Source organism: Phascolarctos cinereus, unplaced genomic scaffold, assembly GCF_003287225.1.
Source record: "Phascolarctos cinereus isolate Bilbo 61053 unplaced genomic scaffold, phaCin_HiC Scaffold_3;HRSCAF=262, whole genome shotgun sequence".
Taxonomy (NCBI): domain Eukaryota; kingdom Metazoa; phylum Chordata; class Mammalia; order Diprotodontia; family Phascolarctidae; genus Phascolarctos; species Phascolarctos cinereus.
The window spans coordinates 170,866,555-170,889,725 of record NW_027555736.1 but is presented as its reverse complement, the minus strand read 5'-3'; the positions used below and the strand labels follow the sequence as shown (position 1 = coordinate 170,889,725).

The 23,171-nt window shown below is 46.5% G+C and overlaps 2 protein-coding genes across 9 annotated transcripts; one reads left to right on the top strand and one right to left on the bottom strand.

Annotated features, from left to right (window-relative positions):
* Positions 1 to 4,274: 4,274 nt before the first annotated feature.
* Positions 4,275 to 13,545, bottom strand: PPP1R3E (protein phosphatase 1 regulatory subunit 3E). Of its 5 annotated transcripts, none has more exons than XR_002320374.2 (4): positions 12,767 to 13,545; positions 12,046 to 12,501; positions 9,812 to 10,670; positions 4,275 to 4,596 (listed from the first exon to the last, which is right to left on the bottom strand). XR_002320374.2 is itself a non-coding variant. In XM_020964822.2 (3 exons), exons 1-2 carry the CDS (start codon positions 13,196 to 13,198, stop codon positions 12,079 to 12,081), a joined length of 855 nt encoding a protein of 284 aa, XP_020820481.1. In that variant the 5' UTR covers positions 13,199 to 13,545; the 3' UTR covers positions 4,275 to 4,596; positions 12,046 to 12,078. The 5 variants fall into 5 exon arrangements, 2 of the variants coding, with proteins under 2 accessions (XP_020820481.1, XP_078007415.1); XR_002320376.2 differs by having other exon boundaries at positions 9,812 to 9,967; XR_002320380.2 differs by having other exon boundaries at positions 9,812 to 9,964.
* A 17-nt stretch (positions 13,546 to 13,562) lies between these two features.
* BCL2L2 (BCL2 like 2) lies at positions 13,563 to 21,260 on the top strand. Of its 4 annotated transcripts, none has more exons than XM_078151290.1 (4): positions 13,563 to 13,693; positions 16,797 to 16,881; positions 17,343 to 17,782; positions 18,492 to 21,260. In XM_078151290.1, exons 3-4 carry the CDS (start codon positions 17,351 to 17,353, stop codon positions 18,639 to 18,641), a joined length of 582 nt encoding a protein of 193 aa, XP_078007416.1. In that variant the 5' UTR covers positions 13,563 to 13,693; positions 16,797 to 16,881; positions 17,343 to 17,350; the 3' UTR covers positions 18,642 to 21,260. The 4 variants fall into 4 exon arrangements, with proteins under 4 accessions (XP_078007416.1, XP_020820647.1, XP_020820587.1 ...); XM_020964988.2 differs by lacking the exon at positions 13,563 to 13,693 and adding an exon at positions 15,243 to 16,109; XM_020964928.2 differs by lacking the exon at positions 13,563 to 13,693 and adding an exon at positions 16,164 to 16,490.
* Positions 21,261 to 23,171: the final 1,911 nt, after the last annotated feature.

Sequence of the window (23,171 nt, the reverse complement as noted above, 5' to 3'; positions counted from 1 at the left end):
GCCAGACTAACAACAAACAAATCGTGAAAAAAGCGCCCTACTTAACTCCGCCCTAGAGACCCTCCGGCTGGGAAAGACCCTGAGAGGGTGACTCCTTAACTCTGGGGCAAGAGAACGAATGGTGTCTTTGCTAGGCCTTTCCCCCTTTTTGTTGTTTAGTCGTTTCAGACTCTTCGTGACCCCAAAAGATTCTGATTTGCCATTTCCTTCTCTGGTCATTTTACAGAAGAGGAAAGTGAGGCACACAGTGACTTGCCAAGGATCACACAGCTAGTACACGTCTGAGGCTAGATTTGTACTCAGGAAGATAAGTCTCCCTGACTCCAGGCGTCTGTTCACTGGACCACCTAGTGGCCATGCCTCTTCCCTAAGAAGGTAGAAACCACTGAACCTCTGGCCTGGCTTTGGGCATACTTGTATGTGAAGTTCTGAGAAGCTGTGACTCTTCAGATGTGGGGAGCTCCAGTTGAAGAACTTCCTCTACCGATACTGATAGGTACCTTATATAGTCTTAGGGTAGCCTGGAGACACTAAGAGGTTAGGTGACTAGGACAGTGATGTAGTTGGTATGTGTCAGATTAAAGACTTGAACTTGGACCTTCCTGCCTCCACAGCGCTGCCTTCTATCAGAGGTTCCCAAAGTGGGCGATACCCGCTCCCTGGGGGGCGCTGGAATGATTCAGGGGGCAGTAGTAGCCTCTGTGCAATTGGGGGGGGTCTTGAATAAAAATAAGGGGGTGGTGGAAGTATAAGGAAAGAAGAGAAGAAAATTTTGAAAAACCATTAGTACATGTTTCATCTGTTGTGTAACAAAGTTAAAGTCGTAGTGATTACATTATTTTCCAGATAAACACAGAAAATGCAAGTTATAACAGATCAGTGGTCAAGTCCCATGACAGGTCTTAACAAGCAAGTGTTGGCAGGGCAATCCTGTAGCATTCTCGGAAAGTCTAGCATTCATCAGCAGGAATATGTGCACTGAATGACTTGTTTACAATACAATACTATACAGTTACATGATGCTATTGCTGTCATTAAAATTTCAATGCAGGAAAAAACTCACAAATTTACAATAAATTATTAAATTTAAGATGTCTTTTTTATTTATATATTTTTTGAAATGATACAAATTTCAAAAAAAAAGTTAAAGGGTTAAAGAAAGATTGGGGGGAACTAAGTAATTTTTTTTTAAAGGGGGCAGTAGGCCAAATAAGTTCAGGAACCTCTGCTCTAGATCCACTAGGTCATGCTGCAACACTTGCAGGGCTTTCAGTTTCCCTTAAAAGTCTTCTCCCATAGTCTAACTAAAATTCCATCTTCTCCAAGAAGCCTTTCAGATCCTCTTAAAACTAGTGCTTTTCCTCTGATTATCTCCAATTTATCCTAAGTATATCGTGTTTGCTTGTGTTGTTTCCCCTTGCACTCCCTCCCTAATCCCCATTGGACTGTGAGCTCCTTGAGAGCAGGGACCGAGTTTTGCTTTTATTTGTATTCTCACTGTTTAGTACAGTGCCGAGTATTGAGTGCTTAATAAATAAATGCTTGCTGTCTTGACTCCACAAGCCCAGAAAACTCTGCCACCCCCTTTGCCCTGACTAAATTACATAACACCTTTTCTCATACAGTTTTTAATCTCTTGCCATTTGGGTCTACTTCACAGTACACTTAATCCTCATTTCTATAGGATTTTCCTCATAACCACCTTGCTAAGTAGTTAGTAAGAGTATGTTTTAAAGGGTAGAGAATAGCCTCAGGGAGGTGAAATGTTTTTTGTTCAATACACAGGCCTCAATTCTTCCCTCACAAGGGAGATCTCCAGCTTTTACTTTAGGTTCTACTGGTCTTATTCAGGGTCTAGAGCCCCTTTTGGTTACCAGGTACCCTGATTGTAGGGAACTGTTCAAAATTGTGGTGCTGTCAGGCCTGTTTTTGGCCATGAGTCCTGTTTCAGAACTTTGAAATACAACTATATGTAATCACGATCCACAATCCCCCTCCTGCCCACCAGTCAATATATGTTGTGTAGGTAGCCTTCAAATTAAAATTTGGTAAGGTTATCATTCAGGGACATAGCCTCACAAAATGAAACCACAATAAAGGCCTAGAAACTTTCCACATCTCAGGTTAGAGACCTGGATGTCACTCTCAATTAGGAGGGAAGCCCAGAGACTTTTGTCAAAGCTATGCACACTTGTGTTTGTGTCTGGTAAAGTTAGAGTCTTGGTAGTTTACAGCCCTCAGGTTCCAGTACAGCATGGAACTGGATTTGTAGTCAGATGACCTTGAGCAAATCACTCAGAGCCTCAGTTTCCTTATCTGTAAGAAAATGAAAGGTTTGGACTAGCTGACCTTTAAAGTTCCTTTCCAGCTTTCTATCTGTAGTCTTACAACCTAGAGGATAGGACCTCAATGAAACAAAGCTGGATTGACCAGCAGACATGCCACTGTGGCAATGAAACCAGACTAGGGGGTGGAAAGGAAACAGATTGTGGGGATTTCCCACAGCCCGTAATTAGTCCTGGGGAGAGTATTGGAATCACCCTAGGGCAGCAAAGTTTTGGAGGTGGGTTACTTCATACAGACTGAGCCTAAACTGATTCAGAAGTTATCTTGTCTCTGTGGCTCAGGAGAGGTGTAAGGGCTTGCTCTGCGAAGACCAAGGAGGAATTCATGGCAAGGGAGTTGTCGCTTAGTCTTCTGACTCTTCCTGACCCCATTTGGGGTCTTCTTGGCAAAGATACTGGAATGGTTTGCCATTTCATTCTCTGGCTCATCTTACAGATGAGGAAACTGAGGCAAACAGTTAAGTGACTTGCTCAGGGGAACACAGCTAGTGTCCAAGGCTAAATTTGAATTCAGGAAGATGAGTCCACAAGGGAGGGGAGAAAAACCCAGGAAAGGAATATAAAGGCTCTATTTTTTAAATTATTTCCCATAGGAGGGAAGGTAGAAAGTGGGAGCACAAGAAAGATTAGATTGACTGAAGCAGTAAAGGGCCTTTTCTAGCAAAACAAAATCGCTTTTCTTATAGCTAGAAATGAGTATGGAAGCAAAGCACATTTTCCCCTCACCCTCATCTTGACCAATTCTCTAAGGTTTGTTTTTCTTTTTTTTGCTCATGCACTCAGCAAGTGAATTATATTCTATTGACTGCAAATATTCTTTGATTGCATGAAGGGACAGAGCTAATGTAAACTAGAAAAGCTACTTATAATTCTTAGAATGGAGGATGGGGACAGCAAAAGATGCATTGAAGAAGCTTGAAGGTATTGAGCAATGGGGGTGGGGGAGGGCACAGGGTGGATGTGGGTAGGCAGGGTTGGAAAAGCTGGAGTGTGGTGGAGAGCCCAGGAGGATTGGGTGTCATGAGGCCATCCCCACTCACCTCTCCTTGAGTCTCTGTTCCTCATGTTCAGTCTATCCTTCAGCATGTCAGACTTTACTTACAACACCTTGATGGGAAGGGAAGTGGAGGGGGGCAAGCTGTAGTGACATCATAGCTTACTCATTATGATGTAACTAGGAGGCACTTGATTATTCTTTGTCCAGGGCCTTCCAGGGATAGGAAGATTCTGGCCCCAAACCTAGAGTTAGTCAGACTGTACCACCATCAAGATGGGGGGGGTGGGTAGAGGGAAGGGAGGCAAGAAGACCTGGGTGTTTCATCCTTTCAAGGTAGGGAGGAAAGCTATTTTTCTCTATTATTAGTTTACTCTTTGCTATCCCATTCTGGATAGGGCAGAAAGGCTTTTATGCCTTTTTCACTATGCTGTTTCTTATCCTCCCTGTTTTATGGCTGCCCACGGTTGTAAGGAGATGGGCTTTGCTCTTCCCCATGACTAACGGAACAGAAGGATGTAACCCTCAGGGAAACCTTCCCCTAACTAGCTCAAGACTTGGGGGCTTGTTTTGAGGCACAATTAAACTGAACTCTCTTCCCCAAAGTGGTTCCTGTGACTGTAGTAGCAGCTGGCAAAGTATGTAAAGGAGCCAAAATTTTCCACTATTGGCTTTTCCACTGCCTGAAAGATTCTGGAAAACCACTAGGGTAAGTGTCCTACTATAACCCCTAACTTTCTGCTACCTTTCCCTACTTCATTCCACCCTCACCTTACACAGCTTTATATAAGAATCAGGAGTCCGATGGGACTTTGAAAAGTCACCTCTCTTGATAGAAGGGTGCAGCCCCATCTCTGACAAAGAGGATGCCTATTTGCCCACCTCCTACAAAATCCCCTCTCCCAAGCCCAGAACACATCTGCTTATGCAGGTGGTTCAGAGATTCCATTTTAACTCTATTTTTTATTGGTTAGAAAAATAAGTTTTTATATCTGGAAAAGAGGTAAGGGAAGGGTGTTGTGTTCAGACAGGTGGTCCAGAATCAGGTGCAAGATATGAAAATACAGAGGTGGGGGGCATATTGTCATGCTGGAGCTGGAGTCATAGTGTTATAGGATGTGAGGGCATGGTGAGGATGCAAGCGTACATTCAGCCGATTTAAATTTCCTCTCATCTGCTGCTGATAGAGTCATGGATTCAGAGTCTTCAGGCAACTTCACTGCTCATTATCACCTCCAATAAAATGGAAGACAAGGGCTGAGGGCAGAGGAAAAACTCATCAGTTCATTTTACTATTTTTTAACATCATATGCCCCATTGTGAATGTTCTAAAACTTTTTCTCAAACCATCAGACCTTTTAAAAGCAGATAACCAATCTCCTACTTCAATGGGAAGATGGAGGCCATCCAAAGCGATCTCTGATTTGCTGAATGGCATCAATATTTCCTATTTCAGAGGAAATCATATTCCTAAGTATTGGCAAAGGCTGATCTTTTTAGTTGTGGCCTTGATCCCTTTCCCTCATTTCTTGGACTCCTCTATCCCAACTTCTTCCAGGACCTTGCTCCAATAATTGAACTCCCTTGCCCCGACACACACATACAACCTCTTTATCTCCACTGCTTCATTCTCATGAGACTATAAACATGTTCAAGTCTTTCTAGTGCCCTCCTCCAAACCTTTCTAGCAAATTCAACTATCACCCCATTTGTCTCTTTCCTTTAACTGCCAACAATCTGGTGGATCTATGATTTTACTTCTTCGGGCAACTCCTTCCACTAATCCAGATTATAAAGCATTCTTATAATTCATTATAATACAGTCTTTTCATCCTGTGCCATTATCAGTTTCTTAATTCTTCCACAGAGGCATTCCTCTGGTTTACTACCAATCTTCATCAAAAAGTTGTTTATATCTGATGTGTTTCTACAGGAACCATTCTCCTCAAGCTCTTACATTGTTATGTCCCACACAACTCAACTACAAGTGGTCTCTTAATGCCAAATCCAATGACCTTTCTTAGTCCTGTGAAATTGAAAATTGATTTTTAATTGTTTTTGTTTGGTTGGTTTTTTTGGTGAGGCAATTGGTGTTAAGTGACTTGCCTAAAGTCACACAGCTATTAAATGTTCTGTGTCTGAGGACAGATTTGAACTCAGGTCCTCCTGACTCCAAAGCCGGTGCTCTATCCACTAGCTACCCCTTTAATTCTATTTGTTAAAACTTAATCAAGCCAGCATAGATTTAACATTTTCTTTCCCAGTGAATCTAAATCCCTTACCCTTGCAAATGTACTCAGGCAACCTTAGGTCACTTGGGTTTCCATTCTATTCTCAAGACTTGTACTTCCACTCTGGTAACCTCCCCCCCCCCCCATTCTGGAGAAACTGGCATCACAAAGGTCAAGCTCATCAATCACAACTATAGTAGCAACTCCCATTGCCTAGACTAATGTCATCACCTGAGAACTGATCTCATCTTCCAGTGATGTAATGGGGAGGAGCTGAGATGACATTTATCCCACCTTCTCAATGAAATGCCTAGCCAATTAGAAGACACACCTATGTTGCCTGAGATTTTTCTGTTGGTTAATGACTATAAAAGATTCTATTGTCCCCAACTTGAAGTCTTTGGCTACTGAGGGTCCATTGACCCCTTTTATTGGCAAACGCCAACCTTGCTAATAAAGGGAAAATGCATGGAACTTTATTGCCTCAGTTTACCTTAATTTCTATCATGACAGTACTCATACACCTTGATTTCTTTGGGCTACTGCCTAGTCCCTCCTGGATACTTTCTCTTCCCTGGCTTCTTAGACATCAAACTGTTCTGATTCTTCTCCTCTCTAATGGCCCAGAATCACAGAATTTCAGTTGGAAGGCTCCATGTCTTTCCTTTCTGACCCTTTAAGGAAGGTATTTCTCAGTGCTCTATACTTGGTCCTCTTCTCCCTGCTACATTGCCTCCCTTTGCCCACCTTTCTCTCCAAAGCTTACAATGTTGTCCTTACACAGATGAATCCCAGATGTTTCAAGCCCTGACCTTTCTCCTGAACTCCACATAAACAGCTCCAAGTGAAAACTAATTCCACATGCTCCAAAAAACCCCCCTAAAACTAAAAAAACCTTTCTATTAAAACCTATTCTTTCTTCTAATAACTGTTTTGTCACCATCTTTCTCGTTAAAAAATTTTAACCTCTTCCTCACCTCTCACAGGCCATCAATTACCAAGTAATTCTCTTCTGTAGCATCACCTGCATCCTTTAGTCCCACTGCTACTAACCTAGCTTAGGCCCTCATGATTACCTGCCTAAATGTTAACATGTTTTTCTGCTTCTACTCTTTCCTCAAGTCATCCTTCACCCCACTGCCAGATGTCTTCATTATGCACTAATCTAGTTATCTCATTCGTATTAATTGTTCAAAGGCTTCCTTCTTGCCTGTCATCCAAGGTGTCACTCTACCTTTTCTAGCTTAATCTCATACTACTCCCCCTTACATACACCGTGCTCCAGTCAAACTGGTTGCTTGCTTGTATCCTGTACTTGACTGTCTAGGGCCCTTTGTTCTCACAGTTCCTTTAAGTTTGTCATACTCTCCCCACTCCCAGAGATCTGTTGAATTCCTAGGTATCCTTCAAAGCCCAATTAATTGTCACTTGCTGAAAGCCTTCCCAAGTTCTCTGCCAGCCCCCCAATCTCAGGTGGTAACCATCTTCCTTGGAATCCTTCCCCGAGAACTCACATGCCAGGTTGCAGCTCTCTAATGATGCATAGGATTGCTTTATACTGTGATTGTTGCTGTTATGTATCACACCCCAGACTATGTGCAGGGAGGGGCCTCGTATTATCTGAACTTTGTGTATCGCCCTCTGCCCTGCCAGCAACTTAACACAATGCTCTACACATTTTTGATGCTTAATGAAGTCTGCTGAACTGAAATGTTTAGAAGGCTTAGTAGGGGAACAGTGAAAATTGTTGCCTAAAGATGGGGGTTTGAAGAGAGATGTTTGATTTATGCTACCTTTGTCAAAAAAAGCCAGGAGCTTTTTGAATGAGGAAGTATTTTTGGCCAGGGATTTTCTGGGGAAAACCTAATCCTGGGAACGGATACAGAAAGAACACAGGATTGGGAGTCAGGGGACCCAGGTTATAGCCCTAGCTCTACCATTAGCTTGTCTGAGTGACCCTGAATAGGTTACTAAATCTCTCCAGACCTCAGTCTCCTAACTTATGAAGTCAGACTAGACAATTTAAATTCCCTTTTAGCTTTAACACATTTTGTGATTGTGAGCCCCAGTGATAATGGCTATCACCCAGTTTCTTATGAGCCGTACATGAAAAACAACAGTTGGACCCCAGGGGTAAAATGAAGAATGGGTTAGGGATACAACTTAGGTATGTGATGGAAATCAATTACAAAAAGGAGGGCCCTTTCCAACTATCTCATTTCTTTCCCCCAGTCTTACTCAAAGTGAGAACCTGAAAAGACCTTAGCTTAAAAGAGCCAAGGTCCCCCACTGCATTCTGGGCCATCTCCAGTTGTCCTGATTGATATCTGGCCACTGGACCCAGATGGTTCCGGAGGAGAAAGTAAGGCTGGTGACCTTGCACAGCCCTCCATCACTCGTAGTCAATTGCAAGTCATGTCATCAACTCCCTGATGTCATGGTCCTCAAGAAGGAAGGATAAACACAATTTCCTTCCCCCAAAATTGCAGCCTCTCGTTCAAGAGTGAATGTTGTGTCCTTTCAGCATGGTAGTAATTTCTGTTGCTTAGCATTTTCCGTTATATATTTTTGGTACATTATTAACGTTGGAATAAAGAAATAACCTAGCCCCTGCTACTTTCCCTTTTACCCTACCATGAAGTCTCTTCCATTTCAAGTTAGGCTGGGCCAGCCCTGAGAAACTAGTGGTTGGTTTCCCTTTGGGGATGGTTAGTCTTGCCCGTCACCCTGTTAAGGATGTGGGCAGGTCGATGGGTAGGAAAGTTTTGGAAAGAGAAAGGGATGGGGTGGGGGGAGATACACACACTGACATTTTTTGGTTGGCAGGACTGGTGGAATCCATGGTGCTGCATGTATGTGGGAGGGTCTGGGCGGGGGTGGGGGGGTGGGGGGGTGTTCATCTTCTAGTGCCCAGGCTGGGAACAATACAACCCAATGATAGCCTCTACACATTGAGCCCTCCCAGAGAACTTCAAAGCATTGGGGTCTATACCATACTCCTTTCAAAAATGCATAGCAGGCCCAGGAATGTTAAGATTAGCCCAGTAAGGAGAGAAACCAACTCATCAATTCAGTTCATAACTATATGTACTGTGGGTGCATGTTTTGAGGAGGCATAGGGGACATCTGCTCAGCTTCCTAGAATTCTAAATGATAAGGGTCACTGAGAGTCACAGAAACTGAGTCATTGAATTCCACTGAACCTGAGCTAAAGAAAACACTTGTGAAAGGAGGGAGCTCAACAAACCCATTAGGATTCCCCTGGGTCCTCTCACCCTCAATCAGGCCTTGCACTTACCCACCCATCTGCAGATTTCCAAAGCCGCCTTAATCACACCTGACTTCTAGTATATCCCCCCTCCTTGCACTTCCTAGGCTATTTACAGGAATATTCCTTACAAACTGTAGTTTGCAAAGTTAAGGGTTTGGAGGGAGAGACTGGAGCCCAGAGATCTCCAGGGCAGCAGGTTGGAGGAAAGTCTCCTATGGAGGTTGATGTTGGGATAAAAGCATCAGGAAGGGAACCTGGGACCCAGGAAGTCTCATTCATACCTGCAACAGACATTTGCTAACATTGCACAGGCTTTTGTTATGGCCATGATTGAGAGGATATAGCAGCTGAGGTTCATGAGAAGCCCCACTATAGCCTCCCCTCCTCCCCCAGTCCTTTGACCTCTTCAAGCCATGTCTGGGGAGATAACATGGAGTAATGCAGGGAAATCAGAACCAAAGATCATCTGCTTATAGAATATAACATATATGAAACTGCTTCAAATGTGCCTAGTCCTTATTGACTACCCTCTTTCCTCTGTTCTCTACCCCTTTTCCCTAACACACATTTTTCATTGATTTCTGTACTATGTATTATTAAGTGGGGGTGGCTGTATATTGTATTTTTATTTTTTTTACTTTTTTGGTGAGGCAATAGGAGTTAAGTGACTTGCCCAGGGTCACACAGCTAATGTCAAGTTTCTGAGGCCAGATTTGACTCCAAGGCTCTATCCATTGCGCCACCTAGCTGCCCCCATGTATTATTGTATTTTTACAAGTATGATGTTTCTTCTTGACCTCTGCTCAGAGGAATACAGGGTTGGCTGGACACCAAAGGAGCTATGGCAGCCTCTATTACGATCAGAACCCACAATCCCTCTTTCCCAATACAGGAGGCTGACAGAGAGGAGCCAGTAAATCCCCCAAATTTGAAGAACCCAAATAAAGTGGAGAGGGAAAAAGCTGATTACCTGGGGAAACAGGGTTCTTCTGGGTCACCAAGAAGAAACTGCTGTTTGCCTTCTTCCCACCTCGCCTCTGGAAGACTTCCAAGAGGGAGGTCTGAGGACAGAAGAGGGCAAATGGCTCAGAGTCTGGGAGATCAGCAAGCAAACTCTTCATTCCTTCTGGAGGAAGAAGGAAAAGCAGAGAAGAGATGGATAGGGTGAGGGAAGAGAGGGGAGGCAGGGAGAGAAGAGATAGGAAGAGGGATTAAAAACAAGAAAGGGAAAAGACAGTAAAGAGTTGAGAAACAAAGAAGCAAGCAGAAAAGAATAGCAGGAAGGGGAAATGCCCAAGTAAAGAGTCGCTTGTTCAGGAGACATTATGACTGGGCAAGATAGAGCTGGCCCTTCTTTCCATTTCCCAGCATTATGCATCAGTTTCTACATTCTGCACTTCCCCTTCAGACTACTTTGTTATTCTTAATTAATAGATGTGAGATGTTTTTCCTTGCCCCAGTCATCCCTTATTAAGGAAGAGTCAGAACCCTTGGAGTCACCTAGTACCTGGGGCTTCTGAGCAGTGAATTCCCTCTCAGGGACAATATTCTTTTTAAGACACTCTGGACAACCTAGCTTCAGGAGAAAGGGACTCCTTGAATGCATTATAAAGACAGCAAGTGACTAGTAAGGGACAAGGAAGGGTTCTTTGAAGGAGGAGGCTAAAAGGTGTTGTGGATGTTCTTAATTGGTTCCATTACTGTAGCACACCTAGCCCAGATGTTGCAAAGAGCCACCCAAAGGACTGGCCAGATGCTGGGGCTTCAATTTTTACAGTCAGACTACTAAGCTGGAGGGTCCTTGGCATCTCCTCAAGGCTCTGCTACTCCTTCAGAAATAAAAGTAAATTTTAAAAGTAATTTAATTCAACTCTCCCATTTTAGAGATTTAAAAAAAAACAAGTTTCCCAAAGTTAAAGGGTAGGCACAACATTATCCAGCTTAGACTTTTTTTTTTTACTGTGACCATGGGGCCCCCTTTTTCTATTTTAAGTTACTCTTCTGTAAGATGGAGACAATTATTTTCTGTTCATCCAATTCCTCTTCCTGAAAAGTGTATCTAAAATGTACTTTGAGATCTTTACAGACCACTTCACAAAAGCAAGGTTGGCACGTAAAGTCTGTATGTCCCAGCCATTTTTGAGGCCTGAGGAATGGATGAACCCTGCCTACTTCTTAAACTCCCAGAGCCAACGCAGACTGAAGCCTCAAGAAAAGAATTAGCAGGGCTGCCTTAAGTTGGAAATTCCAAAGGGTAGACAACTGACAGAGTCACTTCAAAGGGGATTCAAGATGTGACACTAGGGATCCAAGACAAATTACCAAATTGGAGGGCAATTGAAAGGAAGAACTGAAAGGTATGGCAGAGTTGGATAACCCCAGGTGGAAAACTGTAATGACCACAGCTGAGAGTTTGACTTCCTTTGGGTGCCATCTATATTCATCCTCTCTTGCCCATCCCTTCTCCCGACTTAATTTAGAAGGGTCAGGTTTCTAGGGTCCAAGATTCTCTTCCCTTTCAGTGCCCAGCCCGTGGGACTGGCAGAGAAAGTTAACCAGGGATCCTTGGAGAGCCTAAAGGAGCCCTTTTGTTTTCTGGAGCACTTCCCCCAACTTGTGAGTCGAACTCAAGCAATTCTGAGGCTTCACCAGACCCGTCCCCTTTAGTCTACGTTTTGGGGGAGGCTACAAGTAGCAAGAAAGTTGGATCTGGGGAACCCTCGTTCAGATCTTCGCTCTGCCATTGAGAGAACTGGTAAGTCCTCGAGCAAGTGACTTCACCTCTGATAGCCTCAGGATCTCATCTCCAAAATGAAGGGGTCAGACTAAATGACCTCGAAGGTCCCTTCTAGCTGTTAGCAAATGACCTCCTCAGCCTGCTGAGCAGAACAGCACTTACACCTTTTTTCCCCAGAGTCTACCTAGGTTTCCCTCCTCCCCCAAACCCCTTTGGTTTGTACTACAGCTCCGAACTATCTCTCCTCCACCCTCCCCCCGCCTGAAATATTGGTCTCTTCTTCCATATTCCCTGTTCCCACTGGATTCATCCATTTGGTTTCTCTCATTCTCCTGCGCGTGCGCGCGAACTACCTCCCTGCCCTCTCCCCTCCGTTCAATGAAGCTTCACTCCCACAATTCTCACTCAACCAGCCTTGGCTCCCCCCAACCCCGTGTTCCTTTCGTTTCTCCCTCCGTTTTCCGCACTTTCTCCTGATCCCTGGGTTTCCCTTTCCGCGCTCAGATAAAGTGGATCCAGCCTTGGGGTTCCGGGTCGCCACTGCCACCGGGGGAGTCGGGGCCCCGGAGTGCGTAGTCGCGGCCGCCGTTGTTGTCCCAGAACTCAAGACCTGTTACGCGGTAGCGCAGAGCGAAAAGCAAAGAGCCCCCAGTGGGCGGGGCCGGCAAGCGGAAGGCGAATCGATCTGCACGCGGCGGGGGCGGAGCCGGGCCTGCGTAGGTGGCGGGAGCTTCGCGCTGGCTGCGCCAACCGTCCGCGCTCCAGCGCACGCTCACGCGCTTCTCGTAGGCCAGGTCCAGCACGCGCGCGCTCCCAGCCACGCCCAGCGGGCCCGCCTCTGCTCGTTCCAGGCATATGCGCTGGGCCTGCAGGCGGGTGGCGAAGCCGGGCTCGCGGGCGGGCTCGAGGGCAGCGCGCGCCTCCTGCCGGGGCACGGGGAGAGGGAAGAGAGAGAGACAGAGAGAGGACAGGGTCAGAATGAGGCATTGGACCAATAAGAAGCCTGCACTGGTCTGTCCGCTGGGGAAGTCCGGGGCTTGCCTTGGCCTAGCACACTGGGGAGGGTACCATGCAGAAAGAGATATGGGGGCCAGTGTGGTGGAGGTGGGGGGAAATGGAGTGGACCGCTTCCCGACACTTCACCCGCCCGTCCGTTCCCCCTTTGGGTGCTGGCCCCTAAGCTCCTACCTGGAGGCTGCGGGTTCTGGGGGGACAGGGCCCGAAGTGCCGGAGGGCGTCGCGCTGCAGCTGGATCTGCACGTGGCGGGGCACGCGAGGAAGCTCCCCAGGGCTGAAACGGCGGACAGCCGCCAGCTCCAGCCCCAGCGCGTCGGCGAAGCGCACCCGCTTGCGGGTGTCCGGGCTGCGGCTGCGCGGGGCCCGGGTGCCCCCTCCAGCGGGGGCAGAACGGGCCCGCCTGCCCCGCCCGGGGGCTAAGGCGCGGGAGCGAGGCCTGAGGCGCGCCCCGCCCCCCTCGCGGGGCTCCGGCTCCTCCTCCTCTGGCTGCAGCTCCTCCTCCAGGCTGGGCCGCTGGCTGCGGTAGTAGGCGCGCTCACTCAGCGCCGCGATGAAGCTGAGGTTGCGGGGTATGTCGGTGCGGGGGGGCCTCTCCCGAGACATGGCACCCCCGCTCTGGCCGGCAGGGCAGCCGCTTCGCGGCGCCGCCTCGGCCCGCCTCCCCAGCTGTCGGCTTTCCGGGCGCTCGTCTGTGAGGGAGCCCCCCGCGTCCGCTCCTCGGCGGGCCAGTCCGGCCGTCAGCTTCCAGCATCCCTCTCCATGGCTCCTCCGCGACCTCTCGTCTGGGCCGGCGGCTTCTCTGAGCGTGCGCTTACCGCGGGGCGGCCCGCGCCCTTCGTGCCCCGCGGCCACAGCCTGCTTGACAGGTGGCTCCCCATCTGTCTCCGCAGCCCGCTGCGCCAGGGGGCGGGGACTCCGCCCTCCCTGGGCCCAGGCTGGCCCCAATCTTTGGCGAGCCCCGCTGCCTCCCGGCCCACCAGGGGTTAACCCGAGTCTGGAAGGGCACCGGCTGGGGAAGGGTTAAAACGTCCTTGCGATCGAGCGTCCTTGTCTTCACTCTCTCCCCTGCCTCCCCTTCCACCCCGTCCTTGTCGTCAGGTGAGAAGGTTGGGCCGCCTGGCAGAGCGTCCCCGTGGGCAGCGAGATGCGGGAAGTAGAGGGTAGGGGGCAGAGCGGAGGGATGCAGTCTGGCTTCGGTCTGTGAGTCCCGGGAGGTGCGGGGAGGGGAGCTCGGTTTTGACACAAGCTTCTAGGACCCCACCCTGGCCCCTCGGTGGGTGGCCTGGACCCATGCTCTTGCTGGGTCTTTGATTGTGCCTTCTGCCCTCTCATACTTGAAAGGGGAGGCACCCCTCCCTAAAAACAGTTTTCGACCTTGTCACAATTTTTATTTCTTAAAAATAAACCAATGGAATATCAACAGCAACAACAAAATAAATCCTAACCAAATTCATTTGTGGATTTGGAAATATTTCTGAGATTCATTTCAGTTCAACAAACATTAAGCACCTGCCATGTGCAAAGCACCGTGCTAGGTTCTGGGGATACAGATAAACCCAAAAACAAAACCCTTGCCCTTGAGAAACTTGGAATCTAACATAGGGATATTCTGAAAGAACTACACAAATAAGTTAAATAATGATTCAAGTGAATAGGAGCAGTGAAACTTAGAAGATTAAAGGAGCTAACAGGGATATCCAGGAAGGCTTCATGAGGGACTTGGCAACACACACACACCTACACACCCCTAAGCAGAGAAATTGTTAAGTGCTGCTTAACATATTGCTCTGTTGAATTCTCTCACGTTTTGAGAGAGATTAAGCCTTGAAGGGGATATGGTATAGGAGGATGGGACTTGCAAGAACACAGGACTGATGATCAGCGTTGGAGGGCTTAGGTCAGCCAACTAAGAAAGCATTTAAAAATAGAAACAGAGATGGTTGGTGAGCCTCAATCACAAAAGACTAGATGGAAGCAAACTGGATGCTCATCACAGAGCTGGAGTTTGGGGAAATTATGAAGAAGCGGAGAAGTTAAGAGTGTAGGTGGCTTGTAGGGATAGCAGCTTTTTTATGAAGCAAAGGGCTGAACCTTGGACCCAGACAGAAAGGATTTTACCTTTTCATGGTCTGAGGGGGCTGGAAGTAGAAATAAAGGAGAACCATATAATAACTCCCATGTATATAGTAGCACTTGAAGGTTTGCAGAGCACAATGGATACACAATCACATTTGGTCTCATCACTTCCCCGTGAAGTAGATATTACATATGTACCTTTCTACATTTTATGGAGAGAAAAGGGGCTCACAAAGGCTAAGTGACTTCTACTCTGGGGCCAGCATTCTTTCTATACTGATCTGGTTTTATGCATATATTTCACTGTGTTTGCCCCTAATTAAATTATAAGGTTCCTTAGGAGCAGGGACCAGGTATGGATTATTTATTTCTCTTCTAGTGGCTAGAATTGCAATTTTACAGGTCTACTAATTTGCCTGTGGCACACTTAGGGGTCACACAGCAGGACTGGAATCTTCTCTACCACCTCCAGGTGGAGCACTTTTTCTCCAATAGTATGCTGACTCTATGTACATATATGCCCCTTGTTAAGGGCAGGACTGTGAATATCTACTCTGGTTTATTGCGCTGTAATACTTAGATGAATCTGTGATCCATTCACTGTATGACTTACTGGATAAATCCTAGTAAGAAGCATAGAAAGTAAGGGACTTGTCTAAGGTCCCATAGCTAGTAGGTGTCAGAGGCTGAATTTCAACCCTCATCTTCCAGAAACTAAATTTAATGTACTCTCCATTACACCACTGCCACCTGGGTTCAAACTTTGCTTTGCATGTGTTTGAAGGATAAATCCTTAGGTATTCCTTGGAAGAGTACATCAGAAAGTTAGGGATTTTTCTGTGGTAATGGAATCCTGATGGGTGAGGGGTGATAATTTGTACAACCTCCTTGGGACTTTAGGCCCCATTAAAGACGGTGGGATGAAAGATATCAAAAAGATGTGAAGACTGTTCTCATGCCTCTTTAGCTTTATTTGTTTTGCTACAAGCCTGTGTTTCAGTGGCAAGAATTCTGGACTTGGTGTGTCAGGAGGGACCTGGGCCAAATTCTGCTTCCTTTACTAACTATAACCATCGACAAGTTATTTAACATCATTAAACTCAGTTTACCTAATTGCAAAATGGGGGCAGTACATGTAACATCTTTTACAGGACTGTTGTGAGAATCAAATGAGGATGTATTTCATTACTATATGTAACTATTGCAAAGCACTTTGCAAATCTTAAAGTGCTATATATTATTTAGCAGCTATTATTATTTCCTTTCCTAGGATCAAAGTACCACTATACATTTCTAAGATGCCAGGCCACCAGGGAGTTGACAGTTTTTTGGACCACTCTTATTTTCTTTTTTTACCACCAGAGTTCCCTCTACTAAAAAGTTCAGCAAGTTTAGATTACCCCTACGGAACACCTGGCAAACACTGAATTGCCCTCAGGTAGAATAGCTTTCTCTTTTCCCATAGCTCAAGTTCCCTGGTGCTGATTACTGGATCTCAGCCTTGTTCCCTGATCCCCAGGGGAAAGGAGACACACAGCATCCCAAACCTAGTCACCCAGGCTGCCAGTCCTCTTCCCTCATCTTCTGGATCATATCTCTGCTTTGCTCCTTTCCTAGTTATCCCTCACCTCCCCCCCCCAATTCCTTTCCCTGTTCCTCTCCTGCCCCGCCTCTCTGCTCTGGACGCATCTCTGAGCCCCATCATCACCAAGCGCCAGGCACTCCCTCTCTCCCTCCCTCTTCTTTTCTCCTCCCTCCTTTCCTCCCTCCCACCTCCTGCACCAGGAAACTGCCTAGAGCCTGGGGAGCGGCCTGACCCGTGAGATCCCTAACCTGGCGGGCTGGGGGGTGGAGACGGGGTTGAGGGTGGGGGTAAGGGAGGGGCAGAAGCAGGCCCTGTGGGTTGGGTTCTATGTGTGTGTGGCCGGGGGGGGGGGGGGGTGCCGGGAATGTTATCCACCGGAGTCCCCTCTGTCTGAGGCTTCCTGAGGAGAACGGTCATTAAACATGGATTCAGTCAGTAACCACAGCTGGCAGAGGGGTGGGGACTGGGCCTGGGTCCGGGTCCTAGGGCTACGTCTAGCTTTCCCGACCACTGACCATAATCTCTACCCTCCACTCCTAGGGCTCCATAGCTGGGAGGATGCAAGGCCTCAGCTGGGGGCTCCCAGCCACCAGCGCTGTGTCCTAGGAGCTGCTGCCCAGACTTGGTAAGTGTCCTCAATATCTTGTTAACCCTCTGTTTCCCTCATCTTTTATATTAATATCTTTTAACCTTTTTCAGCCTATATGTATGCTGTATTAATATATACTATATTAATCTGGCTCCTCCCACTCTGCTTTTGGGAGAATTGTAGCCTCTGCTCTATCCTAGCTTGACCTAGGGTCCCTAAAAGCAGGAAAGGTGGTGCTCTTAATTAGTCTTAAGAGAAACAGCAAATTTCACTTATTATTTGTAATATTAGTTTAATGACCAGATCTACTAGACCCCTTATTATTGCTTCGTTATCTCATTGTCTCTATTTCATTTCTTACTTCTATTCCCCATAGTTCATGCTGTCACACTAGGCTAGTCAAACCTGAAAAATGCCCCTCTGGGTTCTGTCTGGCTATGCCTAGCCTACAGTGGAGCACGGCTCACATCTAGTTCTCTTCTCTCTGTCTTTTATAGCCACCCAGATGGCGACTCCAGCCTCAGCCCCAGATACTCGAGCCCTGGTGGCAGATTTTGTGGGTTACAAGCTAAGGCAGAAAGGCTATGCCTGTGGGACTGGCCCAGGGGAAGGCCCTACAACTGAGCCCCTGCACCGGGCCATGCGAGCTGCTGGAGACGAGTTTGAGTCACGCTTCCAACGCACATTTTCGGATCTGGCTGCTCAGTTGCATGTGACTCCTGGCTCAGCTCAGCAGCGCTTTACCCAGGTCTCAGATGAGCTCTTCCAGGGGGGGCCCAACTGGGGACGTCTTGTGGCGTTCTTCGTCTTTGGGGCAGCGCTCTGTGCAGAGAGCGTCAACAAAGAGATGGAGCCATTGGTGGGACAGGTGCAGGACTGGATGGTGACCTACCTAGAGACGCAGCTGGCAGACTGGATCCACAGCAGCGGGGGCTGGGTAAGAGGCTTCCCTCTTCTACTATAACTGCACATTCCCCAGAAAAGCTTGCCTCACTGGGGGAGGGGGAATGGTTGTGATGGGGAGGCTGGTCTCTGATGGGATGGGAATATAGTTGATATTGCATGGTAAATCTAGGGTGTGGGGGAAGAGCAACGGTTTGGGCGGAGTTAGGCCATCAGGGTGGAGAGGTGATGTTAGTCAACATTTATGGAGTTACTACTGGGTACAGTGTGAAGTTCTGTGCAGTGCACTCTGTGAAAATATAAAAGTCCCCATCATTAAAGAGTTTATAATCCAAAGGGGGAGACAGAATAAATACATATGAAAAAAGGGTAAAGAATACATGCAAGGAAGAGAGGTCCAAGGTAATTCATGTTTAAGTTTAAACATAAATCCTGAGGGAATATGGGAGCAAGGGTTGTGACCAAAGTGGTGTAGTATTAGCTTGAGAAATCTGCCTAAGAGGTTAGTTTTGAGAAGGAGTTTTTTTTTTTCCAAAGAAGAAAGATATGGGATGCACATGAGGAAGGGAATTTTAGCAAGGTATTTGTGAGGGACACCAAGCAAGGCTGGAGCTGGGACGTGGGATACAGCTACAGTATAGATGGAACTGGAATTCTTCCCCTCCCCTTCTCTCCATCTCCTCTCCTAACATCCCTTTCTTCCTTCTCCTTTTTCTCTTCCCCACTTCCCTTCTCTCCCACAGGCGGAATTCACGGCTCTGTACGGGGATGGGGCCCTGGAGGAGGCAAGGCGTCTGCGGGAGGGGAACTGGGCCTCAGTGCGAACAGTGCTAACAGGGGCTGTGGCACTGGGGGCTCTGGTGACTGTGGGGGCCTTCTTTGCCAGCAAGTGAGAACTCAGCCCAGTGTTGGATCTAGAGTGGCTGTGGGAGGGAGAGAGTAGGATAGAATGGAGAGAACCCCTTGGGAGAGGTGGGATGGATGAATGGGGAAGGGACAGGGATAAAAGGGGAAGGAATGGGGGAGGTGGGGAGGGGCTTGGGAGGGGGAATAAGTGAACTCTGTATGTCAGGCAGGAGTTTGGAAGGTTGAGCCAGGGAAATGTAGAAGACACATCTGGAAAGTCAATGTGTGTAAGACAGGGAGAGTCATAGCAGGGTTGGGGCCTGGATTGGGTGGGTTTTAGAGGGCAATACCCATAAATTGAGCAGTGTGGAGAAGTCACCCTCTAGGGAATTTGGGATTTGCAACCCTAGGGGGTGGTGGACTTATCCAGCGAGTGCAGTAAAACTATATGAGAGGTTAAGTCTTCATTGGATAGGTAAGATTTGGGGAGAAAGTTGTAGGCTCTTTGGAATGGCTGTGGGTACCCTGGGGTTCTCAGTTTGCAGTGAGAAGTGGGTGTTACAAGTGGGGTGCTTGGATGTGTGTGTATGTGCACTTGTAAGCTTTGTGTACCTGGTGTGGTGATGGAATTCTTCCTCAAGGAAAAATAACTTTCCCTAGCAATGAACAGGAGTTAGATCTCCCTTTGGTTGCCCCAGTGCTGGGGGTAGGGGGTAGGGACACTATAGATTGAGAATTTTGAGGCTGTTCTGCAGAGAGTCGCAAGCAGGGTTGGGGGGAAAAGGGCAGTGTGTGCCAGTTGAGATGGCTCAGTTTTGTAGTTGTCCTTGTTTCCCTCATTAGCCTCTTCCCCATGCCTTTAGCACTTGCTGCTGCCCCTTCGAGGGCTCTGGACAAAGCAGAGCTAAGGAGCTTTGGGAAGGAAGGACACTTTACCTGTCCCCCTTTTCCCACTGGGGCACAGTGGTGCCTGGAAAGGTTCCCTATCTCTGGAACCTCTCTACCCAAATTTAAACACTAAATTGGGGTTGAAATTTCCCTTTTTGAAAGTGTGAACACAAATGCTGATCTAGAACATAGCTCTGTGTACTAAACACTAAGACTCTTTATGCCTTGAGAGGGACATTCCCAGCTCTGAACTCAGGGGTGGGGGTAGGGTATACTCTAGAAGCCAACCCATTCCATGTGGTGGGCATTGCTGCTGCTAGATCAAAGGCCAGGTATATGAGTTCTAGAGTGCATAACATGATCTAGAAACATTTATGTATGCTTTGAAGCCAGGCTGGTTGCATGGGTGTTAACTGTCTGCATCTCTTAGTGTGAGAATGCTAGATTACTGTAACCCACAAATGGATCCAGAAATAACTCTTTCTTTGAAGGAAGGAGCTCTTCCCTTCCTCTGGATGCATGGCCCTGAGCCAGACCTTGCTGCTGCACTTTCCAAGGTGCTAAAATTGCTGCTCTTAAATGCTGACTCCAGACATGCTGTGCTCTAGAACCCTGCCTGTGATCCAGAGCACTGACTTGCTCATCTAGAACACAGTTGGCTCTTCTGGGTAGAGACTTTTACTTGGTCCCAGAATGTGGCAACTTAGTTGCGCTGCTCTAGAATGTGGGACCAATCTTGGCCTCAGGTGTTTAATCCAAACTTTTGCTTTTGAAAGCTGTGTTCCTTAGAGGAATTTGTAAGGGGTGAGGGGGTGACAGACATTCTGCTGAGACTGTACTGGGTGAGATGGTATCATGAGCCAGAAAGCACTGAGTCAGTCACAGTTGGTCAGCATGGAGAGAAGGACATTTAACACTGACTTAATAGTGACAAACCCAGACCAACTAACAGCTCACAGTTGGAGCTTGTGCTCCTCTTCCCTTACAACGCAGCTCTTTCCCCCACCCTCTACCACAGACTCCTAACCTGTGGCCCCTGTTAGCTCCCTTAAGGGTCTTTAATAACAGGGGTACCAGGAACCATGGTCAGAAGGACAAAAAAAGTACTGCTATGAGGCCCCTGCTCCTGAATGGAGGCAGGGGTTGTTGGTTTAAAGGGGAGGATGCTCAGACTTGGTCTCTGGAAGCATGGCTGCATGGGACCACAGTGGGCAGTTTTGGCCAGACACTCCTTCTGGGGGCAGTAGAAGCCCCTAAGATCTTTCCTTCAGAAAACCAGGGACTTTTCTATTTGGGGCTATTCAGTTCCTGGGGGTTGTCTCTTAGCCAAGCAGGCTGAGTGTGACTCCCTGTTTTTAAGTCCATTTCATTAAAAGTAGGGGGGTAACACATTTAATTGCCATTTTCTAAAGGGTAAACTTGGTGGAGAGGCTGGGGGGGAGTGTTTCTTGCTCCCAAGAGCCCATGGGGCAGGTGGGAGGCTTCGCTTAGGCCATGGGAGGAGTGGAGGTGGGGCAGCTAGGTCCTGAGAATGCTTATCCCATCCACTCCCCACTTCTGCCAGGACATACATTATTTTTCTTTTTCAAGTCAGAAAACAATGCGAGAACGGATTTGGTTAGTTTAGAAGAAAAGAAAAAAGCTCTATAAATATAAATATATATTCATGTATTTTTATTTAATAATTTATAAATACTGGGTTCATTTGACTTTTATTTTTGTGTAATATGTAATGGTCGTATTAAAAAATAAAATCCAGAAGTTTAATGAGGACTGAACAGGGTTTGTGACTTCTGCATTTACAACTGGAAGGATGGGGTGGGTGGATACTGGCCTCCAAACAACTTTCAGTAATTTTGTTAGGAGAAGGAATTAGGGCAAGAGGGATGTGGGAAGTACCCCAAGTAAGCTTGGGGATTTCTGATCAAGAATTAACATGGTAGGCCCTCTACTTCCATCCATATGACCTAAGCTAATCTTTCTCTGACAGCAAGGTCCTGGGCAAGTCCTGGCCTTTTCCAAGCATACTTTTCTGTCTCATCTTCGTCCCTGTCACCTCCCTCTACTCCCCAACTATGGTTCTCAGGCCTTAAACTTCAATTGGCAAGATTAATTTTGCCTGAATATTCTGCTGAGAGTCAAAGTGGTACAGCAAATAGAGCTGACTGAGTCAGCTGAGTCAGCCAAGTCTGGCTTCTGATGCATACTTTCTTTGTGACTCTGGGCAAGTCAGCTAACCCACTCAATGGCCCAGGAAACTCTTGAAACTATAGGTTTCAGAACAGTTGCCCATTTGCATTGGTTGAGGGAGTTTTCTCATTAGGAGTTACCCATACCAATGAAACCACAGTTCTGGTTTAAAAAAAATATATTGCTGCTTGTTTTATATTAAATACAGCTAATGAAAAAAAATATAACTTTTGTTCCTTCTCCAATTAGCAAATCAATGGATCCTAGGCATTTTACATATAAGCCACAGACTATATAGTCTGTCCCTTTGCTTCTTAGCAGGGTTATTTCAAAACCATTTCTGAGAAAAATCTAATTAAAAAAATCTTTTGGCAACAAGATTCCAGTCTTTATGTAATATAGTGTATTACCCTCCCCCACCCCCCAGCTCCAAACATTAATTCTCCCCATAGTTAGGAAATTCTTTTATTTATCTTGACTACCTCTTGTTGCAGTTTCAGAGAATTTACTTGTGTTCTAGTCTCCAGAAAACTGGAGAACAGCTAGTACCCCATCTGGAGTTCTTTTGCCTTCCTTCATCCACGCCCCCAAACTTCAGATTCCAGCCAAGTCCTCCTGCATTTTTCCTCCACTTCCTCTTTGTCTGCCCCCCCTTCCCTCTTTCCAGTGTTAAAACTGTTGCTTACAACAACTTACTGATATACATTTGACTAGCTCCATTTCCAGTAGTTCAGCTCTCACCTTTCTACCATCTTAGGACTTCTTCACTTCCCCAAAAAGTGTTTATTTCTCACCATTAAATGTTCAGTTCAACAAACATTTGTTAAGCTAGGTACTTAACTAATGTGCTAGAAGCTGGGGATACAAATGAAATAAAATAGTCCTTGCACTTACAGACCTTGTAATCTAATAGGCAAGTAAAAGTCTCATGAGTACCATTTTGAGGTTTTTCATATGGTGCTGACTACACCTAAAAGTAGCATCTAATAAGATCGTGGTACCGTACATTCAATTCATCCATAGTGTTTCTCTCTGATATAAACTCTTTAATATGGAGTGACAAGAGTACAAGCTTTCCCAAATTCATTATACTCTTAAGATTGCTTATCTGTTTTACAGTACCAATGCATTTCTGCTTTCACTGTTGTTTTATGTTGTAAACTCCTTTGTTTAGACTGGTTTGGATCCCGAGCCAAGCCAATAAGCCAAGGTCAGTTTGATTCTTAAGTTTTAAGGTACATGGTCAGTCAATCAAGCATTTATATTAGGTACCATGTGCCAATTGTGCTAAACTGTGCAACTTAAGGACTTTCTCTTTGTATGATATTTATCTAAGGATATTCATTTCTAATTTCTTCCTTTACTATTTATATCATCTTCGTTGGTCTTCATGAGTTTAGGTGGGGCTAAGAAAATTTATCTAGTGCCTTCTGGTTGATGAGCCTCTTCAAACTTGGCTAGAGGTTTGTCTGTGGCTGACCCACACAGCCCATTGTCAG